General features: G+C 41.7%; 1 protein-coding gene across 16 annotated transcripts in view; it reads left to right on the top strand.

Annotated features, from left to right (window-relative positions):
• Positions 1–13,065, top strand: part of CDC42BPA (CDC42 binding protein kinase alpha) — a 322,044-nt gene that overhangs the window by 114,815 nt on the left and 194,164 nt on the right. For all 16 annotated transcript variants that reach the window (XM_078441190.2, XM_078441187.2, XM_081791830.1 and 13 more), the window contains one exon: positions 10,952–11,100. In XM_078441190.2, the coding sequence (XP_078297316.1) occupies positions 10,952–11,100 (149 nt within the window). The remainder of the gene's footprint in view (positions 1–10,951; positions 11,101–13,065) is intronic.

Raw genomic sequence — 13,065 nt, 5'->3', positions numbered from 1 at the left:
TAACTTGATAGCATTTCTAACGCAATACGTATCGCTGTACCGTGACGTTTTATGATTCCTGTTGGGAAGAATGCACGTGCAAATTTACGTACTGTGCTTTTCAGGCAAGCGGAGTGCGGATGAGATTGTTAACGACCCAAACGGCAGCCCAATGTGACCGGGCGCCGCACCACTGCTGTCCTAGAATGCGGGTGTCCGTGTTGCACAGGGAGCTCTGAGCTCGGGTCGCGGCATTCCCAGCCCACAGGAAGGCAGCCGTCAGGAAGGTCACCAAATATAAAACAATACCTTTTCACCGCAGAATTTCGACACAGAAATGAAACATGAAAAGGCTGCAGCAACCGTAGGGAGTTCCTGACGGCTCATTTGTCAGGCAGGCAGGAAAGCCACTTACCAGCGTCAGGTTAATTAAATCAGGTGTGTGGCCGCAGAGAGACGTGCTCACAGAAAATAAACTTGCCTCAGACTGTTAGCCTTGGTGAGAACAGTTGCTTAAAGAATGGGGGTTGGGGCGCCTGGGTGGCGCAGTTGGTTAAGCGTCCGACTTCAGCCAGGTCACGATCTCGCGGTCCGTGAGTTCGAGCCCCGTGTCAGGCTCTGGGCTGATGGCTCGGAGCCTGGAGCCTGTTTCCGATTCTGTGTCTCCCTCTCTCTCTGCCCCTCCCCCGTTCATGCTCTGTCTCTCTCTGTCCCAAAAATAAATAAAAAACGTTGAAAAAAAAAATTTTAAAAAAAGAATGGGGGGCAGTGGGAACAGCATCAGTGGTTGATTTGAAAACCTGGAAACGGGGCGCCTGGGTGGCTCAGTCGGTTAAGCGTCCGACTTCGGCTCAGGTCATGATCTCGCGGTCGTGAGTTCAAGCCCCGCATCGGGCTCTGTGCTGACAGCTCAGAGCCTGGAGCCTGTTTCAGATTCTGTGTCTCCCTCTCTCTGACCCTCCCCTGTCCATGCTCTGTCTCTCTCTGTCTCAAAAATAAATAAACGTTAAAAAAATTAAAAAAAAAAACAAACCTGGAAACGATTTTGAGTGGTTGGTTTTGGCTCTTGAGTTGAAAGAGGTTACAGATTGCGCTCTGTTGTTGTTAGTTGACACGTCGGGGCTGAGTTTGAAGTCCCTGACGAATCAGCCTTTGTTAATAGTTTGTGTGGAATAATTATAGTCCATAGTATTTTCGGAGAAGTCGAGAAGATACTACTTTGGTACAACCTGAATGTCCTCTGTTAAGATGCATTGCGGTGGAGAGCAGTGGAAATGTGTGTGGACAGATTGACACATAATGTAAAATATCAGGCGCCTAAAGCCCGTGGACGTCCTTTGTCGTCTTAATCGGCAGGTAGCTGGCAGCAAGTATTTGAATCTGTCGTTTGTTATTGAGCCAGTAATATCCCCGGTCAACTTTATTCGGTGTCATGGAAACAACGGTTACCGTGTTCGTGAATTTTTGTCAGAAGCCACAGCCGCGTGTCCTCACCTGCTGTACATTTGTTGAGTGCTTTTGCGGTGTTAACACTTTGTGGCAGAGGGCAAGATTGAAACATTTCTGAACAAAAAGCCCCACCCTCAGCCGTTATTAGAGAATATTGAATAGCTTTGAAATGCATTTCTCCTGTAGACTTGACATGTTTTAGGATAAATTTAACCCCAAATTATAAGACAACCCAGCACTTACGTGTAAAACTTACACTACGGGGACATTTTGACATTTAACGTTGTTTGAATCACAGGTAACGTCAAGCTGCTTTATCTAATTCTCATGCTGTCGAAAGTAAAAGGAAACGAGGTCTCCGTTTCCACATAAATTTGTATCAGATAGACCTTTTGAGCTCCAGCTACAGTTAGGACCAGTTTTGGGGATTTGATTTAAGTGCTAAGGAGCTGCCTCGAGTTCAAAACCCACTTAGCGGCAATTGAGAACTTCACCTAACCTTTAGTTAGAAGTGATTAATCTGCTGTGTAATGACTTGCTTCAACACAAGTAGCAGGACAGTCCCAGAGCGTTCTGCAAAGGCCTTCCAAGCGAGGAGCATGCTCAGTTAAAGTTATATGCTCACGAGGGCCGCCTGGTGGCTCCGTCGGTCAAGCGTCCGAACTCTTGGTTTCGGCTCAGGTCATGTTCTCGTGGCTCATGAGTTCAAGCCCCACGTTGGGCTCTGTGCTGGCAGCACGGAGCCTGCTTGGGATTCTCCGTCTCCCTCTTTTTCTCTGCCCTCTCCCACGTGCTTTCCATCTTTCTCAAGAAAATAAACAAACTTAATCATCTGCTCATGAATTGATACCAGTAGCCATCTTTGTGAAGACATTTTCACAGATGACGTACGAGCGTCTCGTTACAGATCAGCATTTGCAGAGGGCCGTTAGCTTTAGATCCGGATGATGAGGAACACTGACTCTGAGCCCCAATTAAACAAACTGTTACACCCCCCTCCACCACATAAAGAATTCCATTTTTCTGTTAGTACACCTGTATCACGAAACTCACACTCAGTTATTTTATTTTGACTTGTACTAATAAAAATGTGTGGAGATTGGTTTTCTATCTTATTATATATCTTGATTTTTCCTCTTGGCCTACAAGCGGAAGTGGTTACTGTCTGGCCCTTTACAGGAAAAAATGGGCGGCCCCCTCCTCTTCGTAGATCACAGCGAATACAAGTAGTAGACGAGAATGACTGCCTAGTGCTTATAAACGAGGAGGGTTCGCCTGGAGAGGACAGAGACAGGGGACCCAGCACGGAGAAGACTCCTGCAGACGGTCAGAGATCAGAGCGAGAGAGAGAGAGCGAGAGAGAGAGAGATGGGGATTCTGCCCCATTGAATCTAATGAAGGGGGAGTGGGTTGAGGTGGAGGGAGATGGTTCGCAGTGACGTCAGCTGCACCGTGGTGGTCGGAGAGAAAAGGTAAACCGGAAATACCGTGCCCGCCCACAAACCCTGGTTTTCTGCCTCAGTGGAATAGCGCCTCTCTTGGCCATCCGTATTCTACTTTGTGCCTTCATGGCCCTTGTCCCTGGTACCTTTTGTCCTAGTGCCCGTTCTCCCCTCGTCCCGGTGAAGTCCAGTTAATACTGCAAGATTGTGCTCAGATTCTGTGTGTTAAAAGTCGTCTCCAGAATTCCCAGTTTGAATTCATCTTTCTCATTTCATTTTAGCGTTACCTTCTTTCTTAGTGCTGTCGTTATCCGAGTAACATATGTATATATACATCTTTGACTTAAGTGACATGAGCCCTGCTATCTTCAGCAAAAATATAATTAAAAGTTTGTGTAATTTAGTAGTCACGGAGCTCGTCTGATTTAGGCCACATCTTGTCTTTATATCCCTTACGCGCTTGCAGAATGGAATAGTGTGTTTCAAACTTCAGATTGTGACCCATTGGTGGATCATAAAATCACTGTAAGGGTTACAGCCAGCATTTAAAAAAATTAAGTAAAATAGGAAATGACAGAGTTCAGGCAGTAAGAGGAATTATTGTTTCGTGACATTTATTTCTTGTATGATATGTATTGAACCGTCATATAAATCGTATTTATTATTGTGGGTTTTAGTCAGAATTGTTTAAAAGTCGTGGTGGAGAGCTTTGCATATGTTAGTTCTGTTAAATTGGGTGGGATTATATTTGACTTGATTTAGCCATACTTCTGTGAAATTTTCACAATGAACGTGTCAGTGCAAATATAATCTACACAGATTTGTCGGCAAAATTTCTAAGAGTAAACACACATCAAGTATTTGGTTAGCAAACTTACAGCAGTTCATCATGATGGATTTTTGAAAGCTTTTCGGTAATAAATCCACCAATGACCATGCTTTCTGTTATAGGTAGGTGCAACACTGTGGATTCAGGGATTGCTTAAAACTCTGTATTTCGTTATAAACATAGAAGTTTTTAGGTACAGAACCGGAGTGTCCAAATACCCAATTTTGTATAGCAACATTTTGCCTCATTTTCATTGACAAAAAGCCTGACTTATTCTGTCTCCTCTGAGGTTAGTCTTCTATGTGTCCTTTGCTTTTGACGTTAGAATTGTTTTTTCATTTCTGGGTGAGAAATAGTCTGTATATATCAGTCATTAATTTCTCGGTGAGAAATATCTCAGTGAGAAATAGTCTATATACACACACACACATACATACACACACACATACACACACACACACACACATATATATATACACATCACTCATTAATTTCTTGGTGAGAAATAGCCTATATATATCAGCCCTTATTTAGAATAATAGTCATAGAATAAAACTACAGAAAATATAGTTTTAGAATGAAAGTTACAGTGTAACTTTTCTTAGCTGAGAGGAAACTTGTGCTGGGTTAGTCTCAAGAGTACAAGTCCTAAATTACCTTGGGTATCATCAAAGACTTTCTTTTGAATATTTATAAAATATTAGAAAATAAAATCATTTAGAAATGTTGGCAAACCTAGTCTTAGATACCAGAAAGGAAATTTTATTACACAGTTCTTTTCCAAAATAACTGTTAGCCCGGAGGTAGCCACATAAGGAACCTGGTCTGTAGTGCTGTGTGATTCAAGAAAGCCATCAGTCTCACGTATAACCTGCTCAAATATCTCTACGGCCAATTGATGAAAAAATTACATAGAGTCATAGCATATATGTGTTTTATTTGCTTCATATAAGTTGGTGTAACTTAATGAATGATATTAAAATGTGATTAGACCCTTTTTAAAAAAAAAAAACTCCTTAAACACAAACCTGCTTAGTTGCATCAACACTGTCACATGCAATTCTTATCACTTGGATGTCATTTAGAATATTATGAATCCGTGAAATTTGTGTCTTCTTCATACCTTCTTGTCCGCTGTTTCCTGTTTAGTTCTTTTATCCTGGAGGGGGAAAAAAAGTCAGGGAAATATTTAAAACAAAAATTCTGCTTCTTGAATTAGCATTTGTCAACTGTTTACAGGATGAGAGGCATTTAAATGTTAGATGGTGATTAGTCATACAAACTCCAGACTCTTTACAGGAAACCAGTTTGTGCTGAAGACAGAAATTGTTAGAAAAAGGCACGGAAGGATGAGTGCAGGGTGGGCTCCAGGATTAACTGTGAATGTCTCTGAGAGCAGGATGACTAAACGGACTTCCTCTTCTCCCCAAGGAAACTTCCACAAGTATATCTGTTCTAGGAGACATTCTTTCTCCGGAACACAGTTCATTTATTGTATGCTTTTTCACACGTTGTAGCATTGTTTCTTTGGAATGCAGTTTCTTATAAGCACAAGATTTGAGATGAAGATTTTTTTTTTTTTTTTTTTTTTTTAAGAAATTCGGAGTTGGAAATCTTATGGTGTGCTTTGGCCATGCCTAGTGGTCTGTTTATTTTGGAGGGATGAAAGATTGCTAGAGACTCCGTCTGTGTCTTTAATTTCTTTTTTAGTATTCTGGCACCCTGCACATATTCTTTATGTCATGGGTGTAGTCCGTTTTTTATCGATGACTCTTTTGAGTACAAAGAAGCTGATCTCAGGATCAAGAACCCTGAGCTCTGGTTTTCCTCCCACCCAGGGTATGTTTGGGCAAATCGTTTTAACTTCTTACGCCTCTGATTACACAGCCATAAGGCAGGGACAGCAGCTGTGATCCCTGTGTCTGCTACAGGGACCTTATAAAGATAACCCTGTGCCCGAAGACTGGGACTCCTACTTCATGGAGACAATGAAAGCACTGGTCACTCAAGCATGAACTTGCCACTTGCCATGCTCTAGTCTCAGCATGAACGTTCCCTTTCACCTCCCCTGTATCTGTGTAGATTTACTCGTATTTGTACCTGTTCTCATTCTTCCTGTCAGTGTGGATGAACTATTTGCCTTTGACTTTGGGTCCATCACCTTTGGCCCGTTGCAGAACTTGATATCACCGGTCAACTGCAGTGCTCTTTCCCCTCTACAATACAGAGGTCTAGAAATGTAAGAACCAAGTACATGTTACTCTGCAGCTTGCTCTTGTCCTTCAGTGATCCCATGGGCATATATATTTAATTATTCTTTTTGGCGACTGTATACTCCACAGAATGGACATGTTGGATGGATCCGTTTAATGGTTTCCTTGTTGGTCACTATTCGTATTGTTTCTGACTTGTTGCAGTTATCAAAGTGCCGTGAGGTAGATATACTTGTCCATATGCCCGACATATTGGAGTTCTTATTTTAATTGACTGTATTCCTAAAAGTGGGAATACCAGGTCCAGGGGTACGCACCTTTTACATTTCAGTAAGTACAGGAAGTTACTTTCCCGAAGAGTTGTAGTGTGTCAACCCCAAGAAAGCAGTGTCGTTTCAACTCCCTGCTTGGTGCAAAATGGATTTCGTTGTTGCTCTGGTTGTGACCGTGTGTCAGTTGGCTAATTGTGCTTCCTCTTCGGCAAATTAATGGTTAATATAGCCTCAGCCTAGTTTTGCTGGATTGCTTGCCCTCTTCTTGACCCCTGGTGGGGGCCCTTTATGTTAGGATTATTATCTCCTTGACCTATCTTACGAACATCACCTCTCAGTCTATATTTTTCTTAAACTTGTTTAAAGGCATTTTGGCCATATTGGGTACTATTTTAAAGATAGTTTATGAGTAGGAAGTTGTTCTACCAGATACTAAACTTTACTAATTACTCACTGAGAGCCATATGATACTGACATGTTAATAGACAACCTTAGCAGGATAGAGGCCCAAGAGCAGATCCAAGTGTATTTCACATCCTAAATTATGGTAAGGAGACGTTTCAATCTAATTACAAGAAAGAATGGATATTTAATTACTTGTTTTAGATAATTGACTCTTGAAGAGAATAGTTTGCACACCTTGTACAAAAAGACATTTTAGACGAGTGAATGAATGAACGGGATTCAAAGTCAGGTTCTTTTCCTTTAAGGGCCTACAGCAATACCCTCCACTTATTTCTGTCACGGTATTTGCATGACACTGAAGTTGCCCACTGATTTGTGTTTTTTTCTCCTTTAGATTGTAAATTCCGTCAAGGCAGGAGCCCTTACTCACTGTGGCGGCTCAGTTGGGGGGAGTGATGGGCGCGCCCAGTGGGTGTTTCCTCGCTGTGGAATTGTGAATGAGCTTGTGTGTTCCCCTCTTGTTCTGTATTCTGTCTTCCTTTCGCAACAAAGTCATTTACAGAATAATATATCAGATAGAAAGCTGTTTACTTTGTCCCTAAACCTGTTAGCTTAATGTCATCAAGACAGGCCAGGGGCCTGGATGGGGATTGGGGAAGTGGGTGGGGCTGGAAGTGGATGGACTCCATGGAGATTCAGTAGGAAGTAGATGCAGCAGGACCTTGGTGATTCAGTTGAATGTTGTCCTGAACAAAGGGGAACACGTAAAAGAACGACTGGGCAGCGCTTGGAGAGATCTGCTGGTATGTGTTACGGACAAAAGGAGCTTTTTTTCCTATGTGAGGCTTTTATTGGCCGTTTCTAACGCATCTTGTCTCCCTGATACCAAAACCCGACTGCGAGCATAGTTCATTTTCAACTCATCGCTTTTCTCTTGCGAATTTTCTTTTGTGTTTTCTGCTCATTGCTCTCTCCAGTTGCTGAATTCTGTCTTAGAAACAGTGAATTGACCTCTGAGGGCAAGGTAGGGGAAGAGTATACGAGCAGACAGAGCCAGAACTCTGTTTAGCAGGCCGCAGGAAAGGGAAACTAGGAATAATTAGGTACTATAATTTTTAAAAAATTTTCCTTGAGAGAGCGAGAGAATCCCAAGCAGGTGCCATGCTCCGCGTGGAACCTGATGCGAGGCTCGACCCCACAACCCCGGGATTGCGACCTGAGCCGAAACCAAGAGCCGGACGCTCCACCATCTGAGCCAGCAAGGCCCCCCTGTGTATTCATAATTTTGTATGCTGTCTCAAGGAGGTGTATTTATCATAGAAGAGGTCCAATAAGGCACATGGAGAGGCTGAAGGAAAGGGATCCACGGGGTTTATTAAGAGGAAGAACAGAGCGGATTATGGGTGAAAGTAGGCGATAGGCTGACACAGGGAGCCTAGACTTTGAAGGTGACCGTGGGTGGCAAAAATGTTGACACGAATGTTTTTCAGCAGTTTTCTGGTAGATGGTTATGCTCGGACCTGAGGAGCCTGGGGTAGTGAGAACAGCTACTGTGCACTGTCGAGGCAGGAAAGCCTTTGATGTAGGAACCTTTTTGCCTTTTTATCCTCTGGGGTTTTCTCCAAGTTTGGGATGGAAAAATCCTGATTGGCACCTGGTGAATGTTTGTTGAAGGGGTGAGTTGTGTTTCACAACTTTCTGTGTGTAAGCATTTGTTTCCGGTTTTAATAGCAGACTTTTTTATTTGAAAAGTTTTTGTGTTTGCTACTTGAAGTACTTTAACTTTAGAGAAGTAGATGTGGGTTTCTTCTCCACAGCCATCGTCATTTCTAGCAACATGTTTATTTACACCAAGAGTTTCATTATATTAGTTTGTTCTAATCTTCATGATAGGGTCTGTTAAACATTAGGTCTAGTAAATATAGCAAGTAAACCATAGACCAGAATTTGAAATGCATTGTTTCTCTGATTTTCAAGGATTTAAAAAATGAAGTTGGTTGCTTTTATTTAATAAAAATTGCCCATGCTTATCATTTTAATGTATAGTGACAAGAATGTGAATTTTCTCAAGACTCTTTAAATCTTAAATGTCAACTTGGTGATATCACTGAAGTAATATCTTTATTTGGCGATAAAATAATTTTACTTATTTATTTATTGAGAGAGGGACCAAGCAAGCATGCGCTCCTACAGGCAGGGGAGAGGACAGAAGGAGAGGGGGAGAGAGAATATTAAGCAGGCTCCATGCCCAAAGCAGGGTTTGATCTCACGACCGTGAGATCACGACCTGAGCTGAAATCACGAGTTGGACGCTTAACCAACTGAGCCACCCAGGTGCCTCTCAGTGATAAAAGCATTTTAACTTGAAGGTGTTATAAGTGACATTTAAGAATCTTCTGTTTACTGTCCTTCATGCTGAGTGCTACACTCAGAAGAAGGTGTCGTTATCATAGATAACATAGATGAGAGAATAAAGTGTCAAAGAGATTAATTTATTTTTCAAAAGTCATTGATAATCCAGAGTCAGAATTTGAATACAGGTTTCTCTGACTACAAAGATCATCTTTTCACTCTGTCTTGTTTTCACTCAACCTAAAAAATATGTATGATATGATATGCTATGGTACGATAAAATTACTATACTATACTATAACACACACACACATATATACGTGTTTATAAAGCAATCTAGAAAATACCAAAAAGCGGGACACCTGGTGGCTGAGTCGGTTAAGCCTCTGACTTGATTTCGGCTCAAGTCATGACCTCGTGGTTCATGGGATTGAGCTCCATGTCAGGCTTCATGCTGATGGCACAGAGCCTGCTTGGGATTCTCTCTCCTCCTCTCTCTCTGCCCCTCCCCTGCTCGCACTCCCCCTCTCTCTCTCTCAAAATAAATAAGTAAACTTTAAAACAAAGAAGAAAGAAAACACCAGATGTCTATGACACCATGGGTAATCTAGCAACCCAGAGCTAATCCCTGTGAACATTTTGGTGTCTACTCGTCTTTTCATTTTTGGCGTATACCTATGGTAAGGGAAGACTTGTTTTCACTTACGTTCCCCAGTACTTTCTCAGTACTGCTTTGCTTCTGACATGAGATGTGTGGGTTTCTGCAACACCAGCCGAGTATCCTGTGGTTTAACTCCATTCTGATGCCATCCACCTGGAGGTAGTGTCACATCCCATAGGCTAAGGGGTCCAGTCCTACAAGACTCCCTCCTCACCCCTAGGTACAAGTTCAGGTTATTACTTGTGCTTCTGACTCACGGACGGTAGGTTGGAGATCACCACGACTTAATCCTCAGATACGGTTGGTCTGCTGGAGCAGCTCACCGGACTCAGGAGGAGCTCCGTGACGCAGGTGCACAAGGCTGGGTACGGTGAGGGAGGCGTGGAGCCTCCCCCCCGCCCCCGCCCCGCAGCACCTCCACTTGTTGGCCGACCTGGAAGCTCTCCAAACCTCATCCTTTTGGGTTTCTAGGACAGCGTCCTTAGATAGGCATGATCCATCAAGTCATTAGCATTAAGGATGGATTTAGCCTCGGCCCTTCCCTAGAAATTGCCAACCTTCTAATCTCAGTTGGTTCCCCTGGCGACCAGCCCCGTCCTTAGGTTACCCAAGGACTTTGCAAAAGTCACCTCATCAACATAAATACTAGTGTGGTTGAAAGGAGTTTCTTGTAAATAACAAAAGCTAGCTTTGTGCCAACAAATGTATGTATTTCTTACTATAAATCACAGTATCGTATACGCATACTCGTGGGAGTCCATACCTAAAATTACTTGGCTTCTGTTTATATAGACCTAAGAAGAGTCCGTTTGGATACTTCTGCACTATCAGAAATAAGAGGAGTATGTACATCGTGGAAATTATTATATCCTGTATAAGAGTGCTTTCCAAATGCTGGTCCAGTGCCGGTTTAATAAAGTTGCTACCAGTCCAAGAGAAAACAGGGAAAACGTAATAATGGTGATAAAGGAATCATTCAACATACATGGCTGTCTTGCATTCGGAATTACTGTAATCATTTGTGAATTAAAATGTTTATTCTTCTATGAAACGTTGATAAAACTGTGGTCTGTTATAGGCGATGATGTTGATGTTCCTTTTTGATGTCGTTACTTGGCAAAGTATAACAACAAAACAATGGTAATCCTTCGTTGTTCCCTGCCTCAATTTTTAAAAACTTTATATTCTTGCCTCAGGAAGCACACGGGCTTTGTGATGATCATCTCACACAGCTTCTTGTTAATTAACAACAACGGTATTTGACCCCAGTGCTGTTTGACCTTGGGTTCTATTACATATATTAATTTTTCACCCTTATTATTTGATTACTTTTTTCTTCTCATTCCCAGTACCTGGTGATGGATTATTATGTTGGTGGGGATTTGCTGACTCTGCTCAGCAAATTTGAAGATAGACTGCCTGAAGATATGGCTCGGTTTTACCTGGCTGAGATGGTGATAGCAATCGACTCCGTTCATCAGCTGCACTACGTACACAGGTGGGTAAGACCTTACGCAGCAGCGGGCTGCGTGAGTGTGGAAGCAGACGTTTTTAGAGGAACGTGGTGCTTTTGATGGCCACGGAGGAATTTTGTCTTTGTAAACTATTTGACAGGTGTAATGATTGATTTAAAGTCTTCCCTACAGATGTGTGTTTGATCGTATGCGGTGTAAGATGGAATGATAAAAATGGGCCTGTTTACAAAATGATTTTTCATTTAGGATTCTTCTTCTACCTGTTGACACATGGTAGAAGTCTCTTTCTCTGTGAACAGCTCATAATAATTTAGGCGAAGAGCTTAAAGAGCAGTCTCACATTTTATTTTTATTTTTTATTAAAAAAAATGTTTTTTAAGTTTATTTATTTATTTTTGAGAGAGAGCCAGAGTGGCCGGGGGAGGGACAGAAAGAGAGCGAGAGGGAGAGAGAATCACAAGCAGGCTCTGTGCCACCAGCACAGAGCCCATCGTGGGGCCCGATCCCACGAACTGTGAGATCGTTCATGGGCCAAAATCAAGAGTTGGACACTTAACCGACTGAGCCACAAGGCACCCCAAAGGAAGATCATTTTGATTAAAACTTTTCTATTCATCAGATCTCACTGTGGCTCTTGCCTACTCATATGCTTTTCCCTATTGATATTTGATAGTCACAAATTCTACTAAAAATAAAAAGATGAATATACTTTGAAAATTGTAAAACATGACGTGTTTTATGATGGTATTAGGGTCTCAAGAGCGAATTACAGGATGAGGAACCAAAGCGCTTCTTTCTTTGCTCAAACAGTAACCCAAGGTCCTAGCTGAGGACTCATTTAAAAATACTTTAAAAATATCATTTTATTGAACATTTAAAGAATGTTAGTTTCATGGGGTTTTGTGAAACTGTACCCAGTTCATATCTAAATTCTCAATAAGGAATGATTACTTTTGAAAATAATTCCTCTGGATTGGAGATAGTAAATATGAGGTATTTGTGTTACCTGCCCTTCTTCCAGGCTGTGACATAGATACTCTTAACTGATCATAAGACCCTTTCCCACCGACTGTATGTGCAGTCTTAGAGTTCTTCTCAACACAGCATTCTACCTGACAACTATCTTTCTGACGTTGACATTGAGAAGCATTTCAACCCTGAGCTCTGTTAAATACGTGTAATTTTACGAGGTACCTAACGTTAAATGAATCCCATTCATTTCATTGTTGGACAGCTCCGATGTCATAGAATTTTACTTTATGTTAAGCTGAATTTCTTTTTCTCCTAATCGTTGGTCCTAGTTTTGCTGTAGAACCACATACAGTAATCTAATTCATCTTGTTACCATGCCTTCTGAAGCCGTCTTCTCTTTAGGCTAAACATCTAAATATCTGTAGTTTTGTGTTCTCAAGGCTTATGTACACATTCTGTCTCCCACTATCTGACATGCGCATAGTACCCTCACCCTCACCTTGTGCCTTCTCCCTCCTCTCTCTCCCTTTACTCTTCAGTGGACGTGTTCTGCTAGGTTAACGTACCTCTTAAAATGTGGCTCTCATTTTCTGGACAGATTGTATTTTAGTAGATGCTTTACTTAGGAAATATTCCTGGGGTCTTCTTTTATAAATAGCACTGTGCTAAACTGCATAAAATTTTAAGTGAGTGTAGCATATGGTCCTGACTTGGAAAAGGCTTCCAGTCCGTTTGGGGACACAAAACACAAGACATAAATAAGAACTAAAGTAATAAAAGTTAAATAATCACTTAGGGCAAAAGTTTAAGAGATGGAGTGAGCCCAGATTGCGAACTCTTTGTTGGGTTATACAAGCAAATTACAGTGAACTCAGAGAAACAAATAATCTTAATTCTTAAGATTACCGTTCATTAAGAAAACCATTCTTAATGGTTTTTTCCACTGGTTATTTAGCTCTCACTATGTGTTACGGACTTCACCTGTATTATTCTAATTCTGACAATAAATCTATGAT

Source organism: Panthera onca, chromosome F1, assembly GCF_046562875.1.
Source record: "Panthera onca isolate mPanOnc1 chromosome F1, mPanOnc1 haplotype 2, whole genome shotgun sequence".
Classification (NCBI taxonomy): Eukaryota; Metazoa; Chordata; class Mammalia; order Carnivora; family Felidae; genus Panthera; species Panthera onca.
The sequence above is the reverse complement of the archived record's forward strand: the minus strand, read 5'-3'. Positions and strand labels throughout refer to the sequence as shown.